This window comes from Kogia breviceps, chromosome 7 (genome assembly GCF_026419965.1).
Source record: "Kogia breviceps isolate mKogBre1 chromosome 7, mKogBre1 haplotype 1, whole genome shotgun sequence".
Lineage (NCBI taxonomy): Eukaryota > Metazoa > Chordata > Mammalia > Artiodactyla > Physeteridae > Kogia > Kogia breviceps.
In genome coordinates this window covers 61,912,023-61,926,852 of record NC_081316.1, presented here as the reverse complement: position 1 = coordinate 61,926,852, position 14,830 = coordinate 61,912,023, and the positions used below count along the sequence as shown (strand labels likewise).

Sequence of the window (14,830 nt, the reverse complement as noted above, 5' to 3'; positions counted from 1 at the left end):
GAAACTCTTCCCTATTTTCCAGGACAAAGAAGCCACTCCCTCCTTTGGTGAACAAAGTACAATGTACTTATCCCACTAAAGTGTATTCATCTGTTTAAACACCTTCTCTTTTCTAGATTGTGAGTTCTTTGAAGGGAACAACTATGTCCATTTCATCTCTCTAACTCCGTGTTTATCACAAGAGTAGGTCTATTAGTATGCGTTCAATAAATGTTGAGTAAAGAAACAAATGAAGATCACATAAATGAATGAAAAAAGATGATAACAGAAAAATATGAATATAGTTATTTCACAAAGCCCAAAGTAAAAAATAGATATACATGGGTTGGGGGAAGAGAAACTATATGTTTCTGATGAAGGCCAGGTAAATGAGAATAGGGTTCAGTTATTGGAACTTTAACTGAGCACCTACTATGTGCTATACATGGTGCTGGGTGGTAGAGAAGATATTTATTCATCCATTTTCTTACTTATGGAAACTACAGGACAGCAGTGCCAGTAGTTTCTGCTTTATTTTCCATTGTATTCTTTTTTAAAAAATATTTGTTTATTTATTTATTTTGTTGTTGTTGTTGTTTTTGTTGTTTTGGCTGCTCCATGCGGCATGGGGGAATCTTGGTTCCCTGACCTGGGATCGAACCTGTGCCCCCTAGGGGCATTGGGAGCGTGGAGTCTTAACCACTGGACCGCCAGGGAAGTGCCCTGCATTGTATTCTAAGCAGTTAAATTACTAACAATAAATGAGACAGAATCCCTATGCATGAGGAACTCACCTTTTGGAATGAATATAATTTGACTTAAAAAAAAAAAATCCTTGTATCTGGCAGTAAAGCTAGCATGGGGTAAAAAGGGGAGCTGCCTACCAGGTCATTCCAGTACGACATACAAACATCCCCACAGTTAGCATCAAGCACCAGGCCCTGCCCAAGTACCCTGACTCTGTTCTTCCATTTGGAATTGGGCTCAGCTTAGACTCCACCAGAGGCTTCCAGATCACTCGCTGGGTATATGTGGAATGAATGTCACAGGGAAGTACTCCAGTTTGTGACAGAACAAGCTTTTGCTCTTGGACTGTTTTGTGTATATCTGGGGAGCGGAAAGAAGAAATCCACAGACTTCTTCAGATTAACAGGAATTTAATGTTTAACTGGAAGAGTCCTTTGGGTGCCTGAGTCCAAGCCCCTAATTTACAGGTGAGATACGTGATCCCTAGAGATGGGCAGAGCTTCCCCTCCATCACCCACTGAGGCTGAGGCATCTACAGGTCTGCTATGATGCTCTCACCCCACCTGGGGGCATCCAATGACAAGATAGCCCGGTAACTGCTAGTGTCTTCTGGGCCCTTAGGCCTGCCTCCTGCAGAGCCCAGAAGCCACGGTCCTGTGACCTCCTAACTTTCTGTGGTTGTTGAGCTACTTCAGACACTCAGAGAGCACCAGCTTCCGGGCCCCTGCTCTGATCACTCAAGCCTGGGGGCAACTCGGCTGCTGAACGCTGATGCTTCGGGCTGAGTTGGCTCTCGCAGAAGTCATCTGGAATATTTCCTGCTGGCCAATGAAGGTGCACACAAGAACAGAGCCCATGACTGTTCAGGACACCATATTTCCAGAGAAGTGAGTCCTGGTTGTGGCAAAGGAGAAGCAGGACTGAGAGAGACCAGCCAGTGGAGATCATTTTTGAGGAGCAAGCCTCCTGATCCTGGGTGACAGGGCTGGCCAGGTCGCGGGACACGGCTCAGAAACACTGACCGTGTGCCTGGGGCTGGGGAATGTGAGTACATGTCTATATAGGCTGTTCTCTGGGCTATGCAGTTAGAGGACAGCCTCTAAGAGGACACCTCAGCAGATGGCTTGTGTTGCTAGGAAAACCTGAAGCAGCTCTGCTAGAATGTGACTCCACACAGTGTCTCTGGACAAGTTCATTTCACGACCACGTGTCCTGTCTTCCTGTCAGGGTACAGGACAGGTCTTGCTTCTCCCGGAAAAGGGAGACTTCGCGGCTTTACTAAGAAAGGGGAGACTAGGCCAGACCACAATTAGACCCACTTCCTGGGGTGGGGCTAGGGCGAGGCAGAGACACAGAAAAGAGCTGCACAAATCCAGCTCAGCAGGCCGGACCTGAGGTGTAGAGCAACAGACAGGTGGCATTCAAGGGAAACAGTCCTTCCAGGGGCAGGGGAGGAGGACTGACGGGGGACAGGCATGGTGAGGGAGCTCCCAGGGGCAGCTGGATGTGGATGTCCCATGTGTCACCAGGTAACGATGCCCAGGTTCCTAAGCAGAGCACGGGTGGATCTCCAGACCCAGACATAGCAGGGGTGGGAGCCAGGTAAGGGGAGGCAAGGCTTGAATCCTCGGGGGGCAGGGCTACCAGGCCGCTTATATCAGGGACTTAGGGATAGCAAGTGAGTTTGGGATTCTGGGCTGGGACAGAAACCCATTGCCAGAGCTTGCACATAAAGGGTCAGGCAGAGGAATGGTAGGAGGACTGGAGGCTGAGCAGCTGGGGTTGCTCTAAGCCCTCCTCCTCAGATTGGGGTTAGTCCTAGAGGCCTGTAGGCTAGACCCACAGGGTAGAGTCACAGGGCCCCACCGTGGTGGGAGGAGGTGGAGGCAGGGGAGGGCGGGTAGGCAGGTCTCTCTCCCCGGCTAGAATACTGCCCAGAGGTAGCATCGCCTCCCCACAGCCCCGCACCGTGGAGCTCACTTAGAGCCAGCTCTTGACGCCTCCAGGATTGGATGAGAGTGCTGGTTAGACTCATTGCAGAGGTGTTTGGTACGTCCTGACCCTATATTCTCCATAGAGGACAATATTAGTGATGTGATGCATGGCCCTCCAATATTTTAACTTCTCATTGCTCGAAGTTTATCAGTGTTGGATGGAAATGCAGAAAGTCCCTGACTTACAGACACTGGAATTACTACTTGAGAGCCTCACTTAGGACTCCAGGCTCGCCAGGACTCAGGCTCTGCTACTCATCGCTGAGCCAAGAGTTTTCTCTGGCCTCAAAGTCTCCTCTTCAACCACAAAGGCTGCCCACCTCAAAGGTCTGTTCTGCCACAGTGCCAGGGCACTTGCATCAGTTATATAACTACATTAATGCTTCGGGCTAAGATTCTCATTTCTCTCCCAGTTCCTACGGTGACACTAAAAAACCGATACGAATACAAATGCCCTTGCCAACGCGAACACTAACTCTTGCTGTAAGTGATAACAGCCACTAACATTCATCCAGTGCTTACTGCTCTGACACATAAGTGTTTTATATCTCCTTCAATCCTCAGACATCCCCACGAGGTACCAATTATTATCCTCATATGACAGATGAGGAAAGTGAGGAACAGAATGATTAAGAGACTTATCCCAGGTCACACAGCTGGCAAGGGGTAGGGCTCAAATTCAAGCCTCGCTACCTGCCTCTGAGGCCATGCTCTGGAGCGCTAAGACCTGCTGCATGTTAGCTTTTTACTGTGTTGTACAGTATTAGAAAGAAGGTCAGGGCCGGCTGCGGTTGTAGAGTTGTAGCAGCACCACGTTGTACAGATTTCCAAGCTGAAGATGCTGGGATGGGAATATAAAAGACATAGAAGAGGGCTTCCCTGGTGGCACAGTGGTTGAGAGTCCGCCTGCCGATGCAGGGGACGCGGATTCGTGTCCCGGTCCGGGAGGATCCCACATGCCGCGGAGCGGCTGGGCCTGTGAGCCATGGCCGCTGGGCCTGTGTGTCCGGAGCCTGTGCTCCGCAACGGGAGAGGCCACAACAGTGAGAGGCCCGCGTACTGCAAAAAAAAAAAAAAAAAAAAAAGACCTAGCAGAGAAGAACAGAGGCTCAGCACATGGGCTCTAGGACCAATCAGCTTGGCTTCAAATGTTGGCTCTGCCACTTACAAGCTGCCTGTCCTGGGCCAGGTTACTCAACTTCTCTGTGCCTCAGTTTCCTATCTGTAAAAGAAGGGGCATGAATTCCCTATGTTATATGGTTTCGGGGGAGATGTAAAGGTGTTACTAATTATGAAACTTACAAAGCATTTCAAATAATGCCTGACACATAGAACATCCTTGGTAAATATTTGGTGTTATTACTGAACGTGTGCTATGCACCAGCCATTGGGCTTCTTGGGTATTTTATCTCATTTAATCTTCCAAATAACCTGCAGGGTGAGAATGAGTAACCCCTCATTCCAGGTGAGGAAATTGAGCCTCGCTCACCCAAGGTCGCTTGCTCTCACTTGCCCAAGAACTTGAACGCAGGGCCTCTCCCTCTAAACCCCCAGTGGTTCCTGCCTCAGCGCAGCATCGTCTGCTAATGTTTCCTGTGATGGACAGCTAGGAAAAAGCTCAGGCTACAAAGCAAACAGATCGTAATTTGGTATTGGAATCAATAAAGGGATGATCAAGTGGCAGAGGAGGAGTTGTTAGCTGCTCATCAGGATGATGTGAGAAGTTGCTGCCTGCATCCTGAATTAAATCACCTAGTTGCTTTATCATCGTAAACATTCATTTCAATGTGGGGGGGGGTTTTTTTTTTTAAACCAACATGAATAATATATAATGGCTGACATTTTGGAGGAAGCAGGATCTTTACCTTCTTCCATCTTCCATCAGGGTAATTTATCATTGTCTTTCTCCCTGCCCCCCTTTTTTAAACTGATGGGGGTAGCCTGTCAGCTCAGCTTGTTCTGAAAACGCAGGAGTATAATTCAATAATAAATTTGCTCAGAGGCCAGCTGTCAGGAAGCTGGTGTTTATATGAACTCCATTAGATGATCTCTACTGCTCAGATTCTCTGAGGGCTATCTGAGGGCTGTCTTAAGGCCTGGGGCGGGGTGAGGGGGGTGGAGTGGTAGGCAAATGCATTTCTGGAACTGCTCTGTCACTGACACTTGCATATGGCTTTAGATCTGCAGTGGGCTGACAAAAAATTATATTGCATACATGATCTTTCCCCCTCTTTTCCATTATATTTTTCCTCTTGTAACCTCTTCCAAAATTCTTGGAAACACTGTGGCTTTATAAAGGGTCTGAGAGAAATTCTAAAGGCTTACGTGGTATCAAGGTTATTTCACTTCTGTTAGTGGCAGTTTTAAGTCCTAACTGAGGTGACATGCCCTAATCTGGTTAGTGCACAGGCGAGGGGCAGATCTTTCTCAGTTTCTTCCCCAAACTACCTTTCTGGTTTCAGAGTCCCCTCTGTTCTTCTTTTTCCTCCATGGCCTTCTGCACACCAGGATCATACATCCTAGATTCCCTGAGACCCTCCTGATTTCAAACATTAGAGCATGTCTCTTGACTTTTGATTTGGAAAATACTGTCACCATAATTATGCTCTGGCCACATTAAAATTCTCTTGGTTCTTCAATTATCATGGAAAGTCATGCTGGTTCCTCAGTCTAGAATGAATTTTTAAATCCTGTTCAACTGAAACCCACAGTAAGCAACATACCCTATTCAAGAGTACACACCACACACACACACACGTCATGAAATACATATCCTTTTAGAGTGCTGCAGTGATATTTTCTATTCCATTGTACCCTATTCCATTTAAGTTTACTTCTTAAAAAAATAGTTTCGACCCACTACATTGACTTCATGATGTGTTAACAGGTTGCTGTGACCTGAAATGGGATAAATAATGTTTCAATGGCTAACCCTCCTCACTGAAATCTTTGTCTCAGGCCAAAGGCCATCTCCTGCCAGAAGCCTTATTTCATTAGTTCATTTGTTTGTTTGCTCATTAATTCTCAAAACCAAACATTCACTGTGGCCTGTTCTGAGCCAGGCCCTCTGCCAGGTGCTGGAGAAACAAAGATGGGCCAGGTGCAGCCCCTGTGCTGTGGAGCTCAGGGACCTGGATTTTCAGTGGGAGTGACGGTCCCGCCTTTGACCTCTCAGAACACTCTCTCTCTACTCTGATCGAGCACTCAGCAGGAGCTGATTGGCTGACTCACTGATTCATCTACCACTCATTGTGGTTTAGTCTGTGCCAACCCCTCTGCTACGCACTAGGGACTGAATGACCAACGAGGCACGGGACGCACAAGGAGGCCCCAGTGTCATGGGGTCAGATGCACATCTTCTCGCAGCCCTAGTGCAGAGCAGGTGCTGATTAATATTTACCAAATGGAGCGTGGCAGTTCTGTCCCTCTCAGCACATGCCCATTCTCTCCTCTCCACAGGATCTGACCCTCTCTATACGATACGATCCTCTGCCTCCTTTGGGATGAATCCTCTGATCCATCCCTCCTTTTTCTAAAGTCCCCCTGACTCCTGAAGTCTTTTCTCTTTGGGTTCAGTGTGCCCTGTGGCTGACTTTGGTAGCAGCCCGTCCACACCCAACCACTTGCCTGAGTGAGCTGATAACCTATTAGGTTTCGAGGAGCCCAGAGAGACTTGACAACATCACATCCTTCCTTTCACCAATACAGTGTCCTCAAACATGTTCTGAACTGGTATTAAGTAACTTGGTGGTGGTTCTTCCTCTTCCTATAATCTGCTACCCTGTCTAGCAGTGGCAAGCCACAGGTATTCACTGAACTGATCTGTCTGCCCTGTGTCCAGCTCTTTCGACCCAGTCAGTCCTTCCCAAGATAAGAGATACAACCAGAGTTGTGTAACGGGGAAACAGCTGCCTTGAGCGGTCTTAGAGGAGGAACTCTCTCACACTGCCCTCACTTTCCCAGCTGTCTAATCCCAAGTTCCACAGTCTGGGTCCTGTTATCTGTCCTCCTAGTATGGACAATCCAGCTGGGGGTCCTTCTTTTTCCACCTGCAGACCTGAATGGCTCCTCCCCTCCCACACAAGTCTCCATGGAGGGCACCCTGCGTTGTATTCTCCCCATGAATCCAGGGGAGGGACAGGTGCCTTCCACTAGGCAGAACGGCTCCTGGCATTCAGGCCAGGGTGGAAAGATGGTATTCAAGGCACTTAATCTTGTGATGGTGGTTCCCCTGCCTGTTTTTTTCTGTTTTTTTTTGTTGTTGTTGTTGTTTTTTGCGGTACGCGGGCCTCTTACTGTTGTGACCTCTCCCATTGCGGAGCACAGGCTCCAGACGCGCAGGCTCAGCGGCCATGGCTCACGGGCCCAGCCGCTCCGTGGCATGTGGGATCTTCCCGGACCGGGGCACGAACCCACGTCCCCTGCATCGGCAGGCGTATTCTCAACCACTGCGCCACCAGGGAAGCCCCCCCTGCCTGTTTTTTCCCTCCCACTTTAGACCTACTTGAGATCAGCTGAAGTCATTCATATCTCTGTCACTTTATGTGGAGCTGAGCACAGCAGTGGCAGAGGGGCAGGTAGAGCTACTGCATTCAATAAACCTGTATTAAACACCTGCTCTGGGCCAGGCATTGTGCTGGGCTCTGGGGACACAGATGAACCACTCAGGATCCCTGAGGGAGGTCTTTCTCACTCTAAGTCCATCTGGCAGTACCTCTACTTGAGTTCTGAGCCCAGCTCTGGGATTTCCTCCAAGAAGTCCAGCCCAGCCCAGCCAAGAGCCCACTCTGCTTGGCTGGGGCCCTCACATCCTGGGGTTCTGTTTGCCCATCCTTCCCTGAGGGCCACCCCTGCTCTAGTGCCTCTGACACCAGCTGGGGTGCTGCACAGAAGCATGAGGAAGCCCCCCTATAACTGCTGGTGTCATGTATGCATCTGGAGAACCTCTGCCTCCTCACCCCTGCCGTGGTCAGGCCTCGGAGGAAAAGCATCCTGGGGAGAGCCCTGGGAGCTGAGGACTGGCTGGCTTGCTTTCCCCACAGAAGGGTGCTCCGGTCAGTTCCAACTGGCACTGAATTCCTCTCCCTCTCGTGGTCGGTCCCAGCATGCCTCATACTTGGGTCTCCCTGAGTCAGTCACACAGCTGGGAAACTGCAGAGTAAAGGAGCTGCACCCCTGGGGCTCCTTGCTGGGCTCAGAAACGCCGTTGGGTCTCTGGGTGACAGCCTGCTTCTTGGAGGAGCCTGTTAAATGGACTCCCATTCAGACTATACAAATTGTGGTGCAGCATACGGGGTGCAGGAAAATACAGGGTTTTTATGTCCCACAGGCTTGTTATTGTTAAACACAGGCACAAAGTCAGGTTGGCCCGCCCATCAGAAACCCCGCTCTCTGGAGAAGTGCCACTGGACTCCTCCCTAACAGGAATCCCGGCTGACAGCTGCCTGGCAGAATGCTGCTATTTCCCTCCCTCAAATAAGGATTCAACAATCCAAACCCTGTTCCTCTCTAGGTGGCAGCTGGACTTTCCTGGAGGGCAGATTACTCTCAAGTTTCACTTCCAATCAAGGAATTAGAGCTGGAAGCTCTTTCTAACATCATCACCTCCACTCTCAGTTCATCATCACCACCATCATCATATAATTAGCAAACATTTTTTGTGTGGCCAGTACTAGTCTGAGACTTTATGTACTTTTTGTTTTTTCATTTAATTCTCACGACGACCCTGCACAACAGACACTACTACCCTGCTCTTACAGATGAGGAAACTTGAGCTCAGAGAAGTTAAGGAATTTTCACATAGCTACAAAGTGGATGCAACAGACTTCACATCCAGGTCTTGGCTATTTTCACCAGACCACACCGCTGCCATAAAAGCCACCATTTACTTATCACGAATGTACCAAGCCCTGTGATAGGCGCTTTATCTCAGTTAATCTTTTCAATGGCTTTCATGAAACAATTACTATTATTGCCAGTTTATCCTTGGAGGCAGGTACACAAAGGTTCGATCATTTCCCTGGGGCGACACAGAGCTAGTAGGAGGTAAAGCCAAGATTCACGCTCCGCGCGCGCTTTCTATGATACCACATTCCTTCGAGAGGAAAGAAAGCAACAACGCAACCCTGGCAGCTGATTTCACTTTATCCCAAAGAAGCAAATTAGCCCTGTATTACGGGTTCAGAGCATGACGATAGAATCCAAGCAGGTAGTCTAACGAGAAAAGCATCTGCTGTCTTGTGTTTGTGGGTTCCCAGTCACTTGGGCTTGTTTTACATAAAAATCTGTTTGGGGATACTTAGTGTGAATGATAGCTGTTTCTTCTGAATCTAGATCAGTGAGGAACAGCGGCATTATGATTCAGGCGAATAATAGGTAAAAGGAATTTTAACAGTAACATTTGGAAGCTTCTGTTATCCATTCGCTTTAGAGCAAATACTCTATTCCTGGCCCTGCCCTAAGTAATATAGGTTTGGAGAGATGAATGGTCTCTACTTTCAAAGCATGTTATTTAACTGAAGGTGACAGATATATAAACAATGATCTGGGAGCTGACTTCTACTTCTGCTTTTGCTACTAATCCGTAATGTGATTTTAACAGATAATTTAACCTCTCTGGACTCTGAATCTTCAGTAGAAAATTAAGTAAAATAGATAATGTATCCATCCATCCTCTGTCCCTCCCCATCGCTCCCCTCCCTCCTTCTTTCCTTCCATCTCTTCATTGTTCAAGGTAATATATCGATATATGCATATTTTTCTTGAGCGACTGCTAAGTGCTAAAATGAATGAGATGGAGTCCTTTCCTGGCAGACTCAGTTTAGAGGGTTAACAGACATTTACATATTCACTATATTAAGCCCTTGTCCAGAGCCACGTATCCATCAGTGTCAGAGGCAGGATCTGAAACACAAGTTGGCTTGACTCCAAGGCCTATACTCTTTTCTCTCTGCTGAGCGGTCCATTTCTCCCAGTACAAGTTTCTCAAGTTCCCCGCTTGACAGGTTCCTTAAGGCATGTCAGACCGGGAGAAAGGATACTGCAATCCTTGGGCGGGTGCCGCGTAATTCCTGGCACATAAGCAGCAGGCTCGGTGAGTGACCTGAGGACACTCAGGGATCATGGTTCCTGTTGGTACTTATTAAGATGGCATGGTAAGGGCACCCCAAAACAGAACAGCCACTGGCAGCCAACCAGCCATAGCCCTAATCAGATCCCATGACGGGTCCAGTAAAGAAAGGGTGAGCAAGTAATATTCCCCTTGGTAGGAGTAATATTTCTATCTCCGGTTGACTAAAAGAACTCACACCATGGGAAGGCCCACAAGCGTACGTACAAAATCACACAACTGAATGAAAGAGCAGAAAGCTGCCTACCCAGAGACGAAAGCCGTATTTCTGGCCAAGATAAATGAATAGGCTTTTCCTCACTCTACTTCTGCTTCTGGCTCTGCCACTTGACTAGCCTGTGAATTGGGGAAGATCATGTAACCTCTGAGGTTCTCAGTATTCTCGGGGTTAGGTGAAGGGACGATAAAGTACCTTCATCTCTAAAAAGGTTAAAGTTCGAATGCTTTGACACTCTCGTATCATGCCCCTCTTGCTGGGCTCAGAGAACTCCCCCGACTTCACTTTTCCCCTCTTGTCATTGCTCCTTGTGAGGAAGGGCTGGGGCAGTGGAAAGCATGGGCCCCGGAGTCCCAGCTCCATCACGTCCCAGGAGCGAGCCTTCTCCTTGGATTCCCAGTTACTCTCTGGGGATCATAATACTACCTTCCAGGGAGACTCCCCAGGAGTCCTTCTTAGGTCCCCACTTGTCCCCCTTATACATTTTCCTGGACCCAACTTTTGTGTGCTCATTGTTTCATCTACTGCTTGTTTCTTGATGGCTCACAAATCAAAAACCCAAGCCCTAACCTCTGTGCGAGCTTCAGATTTGCTTCTGAACTACAAATAGAGATTTATTCTTGGGTGTTCTACTGAGGTGAGTCCCTTCCTTGTCCTTGCCAAGCATCTGAGTAAAGAGACTCCTCTCTCCAGCATCCCTCAGACCCAGCAGATGAGGAAGCCCTGCTGATTTCCCTCTTTAAATAGAACTGGGGAGGGATGTCATTTATTCGTCCCTTCCTGGTCCCTACCACATTGTCCCCTTAGGGCAGGAACTCTCTTGGCACAGAAGTCATGAAGATAGAAGGCACACAGTCTGTGCTGAACTGAACTGGGCTGACTCTTAAAGAAAGCTCTGTGTGCAGGAGGTATCACTACCTTGGAAGACATTCAAAATAAATGATCATAAATCCCTCCTTCTTGGATACCTTTCCCAAGTTCACAGACCCTGATCTGGGGAGCAGAGAACAGACAGTTGCCTTTTGCTGGCTCCTGTACACTTTTATGCCCCTGGGTCTTTGTACAAGCTGTTTCCCCACCCTGGCACACTCTCTCTCCCTTGCTGAGCTATTTCTCATCTTTAAGACTCAGTTCTTAAGTCTCAGCCTTCCCCCACCCAGGAGCACCTTCTCTATGCTTCCAGAGTACCCCGGGGGCATATTTCTGCTCTGTCACAATGGAACTATTTTTTGTCCCCTTAGTGGGCTGTGAGTGACCAACGGGCAGGGACTGTGCTCCACTCATCTCTGTGCTTCCAGAACAGGACCTGGCACAGAGCAGACCTCAGTAAAAACCTGTCCAATAGACGACACCACTGAACGCTTGTGAAAGAATGCGTGGGCGTATGGCCTGGGGTGCCAGCAGATGCACCCCACCCCAGCCTAACAAAATCTCCCAGACATCAGCTCTGAGGGATGATAGTGTCAAAGCTTTCAGCTCATCTGGAGACCAAAGAAGCAGTAAGAGCTGACTGCAAAGTGGGTATTGATCCAAGATTCCCCTTGGACCTTTGATTTCCCAATCTCTCCATCTATCACCCAGTGAGGACAAAAAAACTTGGCTCATAAAAATTCCAAATGCCCTGGATAGCAGTTTTCTAAATGTGGGTACCTGAGGCTGCTTCCCTGCCTCCCCTGACATTCCATCAAGAGCCTTCAATGCCCACCCTGCTGGCCTCCTCCCACTCCCACCCACCCACACGTGGCCCTGGAGGTGAGCCATTCCCCCTTCAGAGAACCACGGCCAGAGCTGGACTCACCCTCCGTCAAAGGGGTTCTCGCCGGGGATGATGTGTGTGCTGTCCCTGCCCACGAGGAACTTGATTCGGTCGTAGAAGGAGTGCAGGTTCTGCTGGGACACAGGGGCCTGTGTCTCCTGGATGATGTCCAGAGGGTCGGGGGAGCCCAGGCACAGCGGGCTGATGTGACAGAGGGGCTGGAGGCAGCAGTCGGGGTCCATGCAGTCCACCAAGCCATCTGCAGGGGTGACAGAGCATGATGTTTATATGGCTATGTTCAATCAGCATCGTTTGTCCACAGTGCCTTCTTTCATTCACTTCTCTATTTTCCATTCATTGGAAAACTTTATTAAGTGCCTGATATAAGCCAAGGGCTTCGCTGGGCACCAAGTAGATTCAGGTGTCAGATCAGGTCGCAGCCCACTAGCCTAGTAGGAGAGACAAGTCAGTGGGCAGCGTGACATGTTTTTTTGTTTTTTGTTTTCTTCAGAGAGAGAGAAGGAATTATACATATGAAGGCCCAGAGGTGAGAGAACAACACACTGAACATTTGAGTTGCTAAATTCAAATGCTGGGCTCAGAAGGTGAGGGGAACAGCACAAGATCAGGCCGTGAGGTTGGCAGGAGCAAACAGCTGGGCCTCCCAGACCAGGTTAGGGAGTTTGCAGTTCACCCTCTGGACAATGGGAGCTACTGAAAGGTGTTCAGCAAGAGGTGATTTTATCTGAAAGTCACTGCATTGCTGAAAGAGCATCCCCTGTATCGTGGAGAGGGGACTGAAGGGGGCCCAAGGTAAAAGCTGGGGGCTGCCTGGAGGCAGTGTTGCTGAGATTAAACAGGAGGAAAGTAATGGTTCCTGAGACTAGAGCAGTGACAGTGGAGACTGAGATAAGAGGACGGTTTGGAGAGACGCTGAAGAGGTAAGACCTGGCGACTGACGGGCTTCGGGGGTGAGAAAGAGGCAGCGCTGGTGGAGGTGGCGAAACTCCCAGCATCTCTCCCGGCCTCGATGCAAATGTGTGGACACCCAGCTCTGCCTTCTGTGAGAGGGGATGGTTTCAGATCACTGGCCAAGCTGCCATTAGCAGCGAATTCTCTCTACCACATGGGTGGATTTCTTTAGGGCTGAAAATTATATTACAGCTTCCAGCTTCCCAAAGTGCAAAAAAGAAATTCCACCAGACCACAACTTTTTGGTATCATTATCCCAAAGCGCTTTTACAGGCACCCAATAGAATAGATTTAAATAGATGACAAACCCAGAGATTAGAGGATACTGCCCAAAGCGGGGGACAGGGAAAGCCAGTCTGTGTGCTCTGTAGGCAGAGAACAGTCGAAGCACACGTGTTCCCCTGTAAGTTGGAATTCTGCCTCTCCTGCTTACCAGCTGTGTGACTTTGGGCAAACTTCCTCACCACCCTGGAGGCATGGATCCTGCTCTGGTTATCTCTGTTGTATCCCCGGCACTTACTACAGGTGTTTAAAACATGACTGTTACATAAATAAATGAAAGAAAATTGAATGAATTAATTGACAAATGAATCAAGGGGACGAAACCAAATGACAGTCCATAAAGGGCAGAAGACCATTATCTTCATTCAATTCAATTAAACAGTGTGGTATGGTGGGAGGATTGTGAGGCTCAGAGATTGAAGCTCGAGCCCCAGAACTGCGCCTAAGAATGACTCTGGGTGAGTTCCTGTGCTTCGTGGCTCTGAGGCCCCATCTCCTCAACACTGACATACTCCCTCACTTCTGTCTCCATGGGTTTACAACACAGATGCTGCCCACCGGAATACTGCATATGCATTGGTTAGACTGGGTGCCCTACCCACACAGGCAGCACTCTTAAGCCTCCTTTCTAGCCTTGGGATGTTTTGGCCTCAGGCAAGCTACCTGACCTCCCCGAAGCCCAGTTTTTTTCTAATAAATTAGGGCCCCAAATCCCTTGTCTTTCTCTCCCAACTTCTGCATGGTATCCAAGACCTTTTATGCTATGCCCTCCTTGAGGGCAGCACAGTGGTAAAGTGTATGGGCTCCAGAGCAGGACTGTCTGAGGCGAAATCCTGGCACTGAAACTTACTACTGTGTGACCTTGGGCAGGTTACTTAAACTCTCTGGCCTCAGTTTCCCACATCTCTTGTTTACAAGTGGATTCTTTTTTTTTTTTAATTTTTTTGGCTACACCGCGGGGCATGTGTGATCTTAGTTCCCCAACCAGGGATCAAAACTGCGCCTCCTGCAGTGAAAGCGTGGAGTCTTAACCACTGGACTGCCAGAGAAGTTCCACAAGTGAATTCTAAGAGTGTTACTTAAGTATTTTTTACATAAGTGAAAAACACAGAGTATGTCCCCCAATCTAGCAGAGAACCTGACACATAGTAAGTACTTAATAAAGGTAGTTTCCCTTCCCGACCCTGACCCTAGAACACGGCTCACCAAAGTGTAGGGCTGCATCCTGAGATGTGGAGGAAAGGCCTCCTCTCACTCCAGCTCTGTCCTGGATCCTACCTTGTGGCTCCTGTCCCAGCTTCCAGATATACCAGCTAACTGCCTCGCCAAGCACCTGTTTTCTCCTGCAGTCGGCGGGCTCCATCACACATTCTCGGGCTGCCCCTGTCAGACACTGCTTAAGCACATAATTACAGCCCAAGCTGAGGGTTATTTGCATTCTGCTATTGATGTTAGCATGACAGATTCAGCTGCTGCATCCATAACTCTGCAGAAATGCTCCATTATTCAATCCCGGTGGCGAGCAGGGACGCTGACCATTAAATCAGCTAGCACAATTGAAGGGCTGTGAAAAGTCATGGCTAATTTGAAATTTTATTAGCTCTTGCCTGCTCTTGTTTACTACCAAAGCGGTCCCTGGAAACCAGTCTTCTACCTCTTTATAAACACTCGGCTCTGTGGCACCTTGGTTCCTGTTCTCTGGTCCTGGTTGGAAGGATAGCCAGGAATGATTGCTACTCTTATTAATTTTTGTA

General features: G+C 48.6%; 1 protein-coding gene across 10 annotated transcripts in view; it reads right to left on the bottom strand.

Annotated features, from left to right (window-relative positions):
• TENM4 (teneurin transmembrane protein 4) overlaps window positions 1-14,830 on the bottom strand; it is a 748,739-nt gene that overhangs the window by 87,786 nt on the left and 646,123 nt on the right. For all 10 annotated transcript variants that reach the window (XM_067038410.1, XM_067038412.1, XM_067038413.1 and 7 more), the window contains one exon: window positions 11,865-12,081. In XM_067038410.1, coding sequence (XP_066894511.1) covers window positions 11,865-12,081 — 217 coding nt within the window. The remainder of the gene's footprint in view (window positions 1-11,864; window positions 12,082-14,830) is intronic.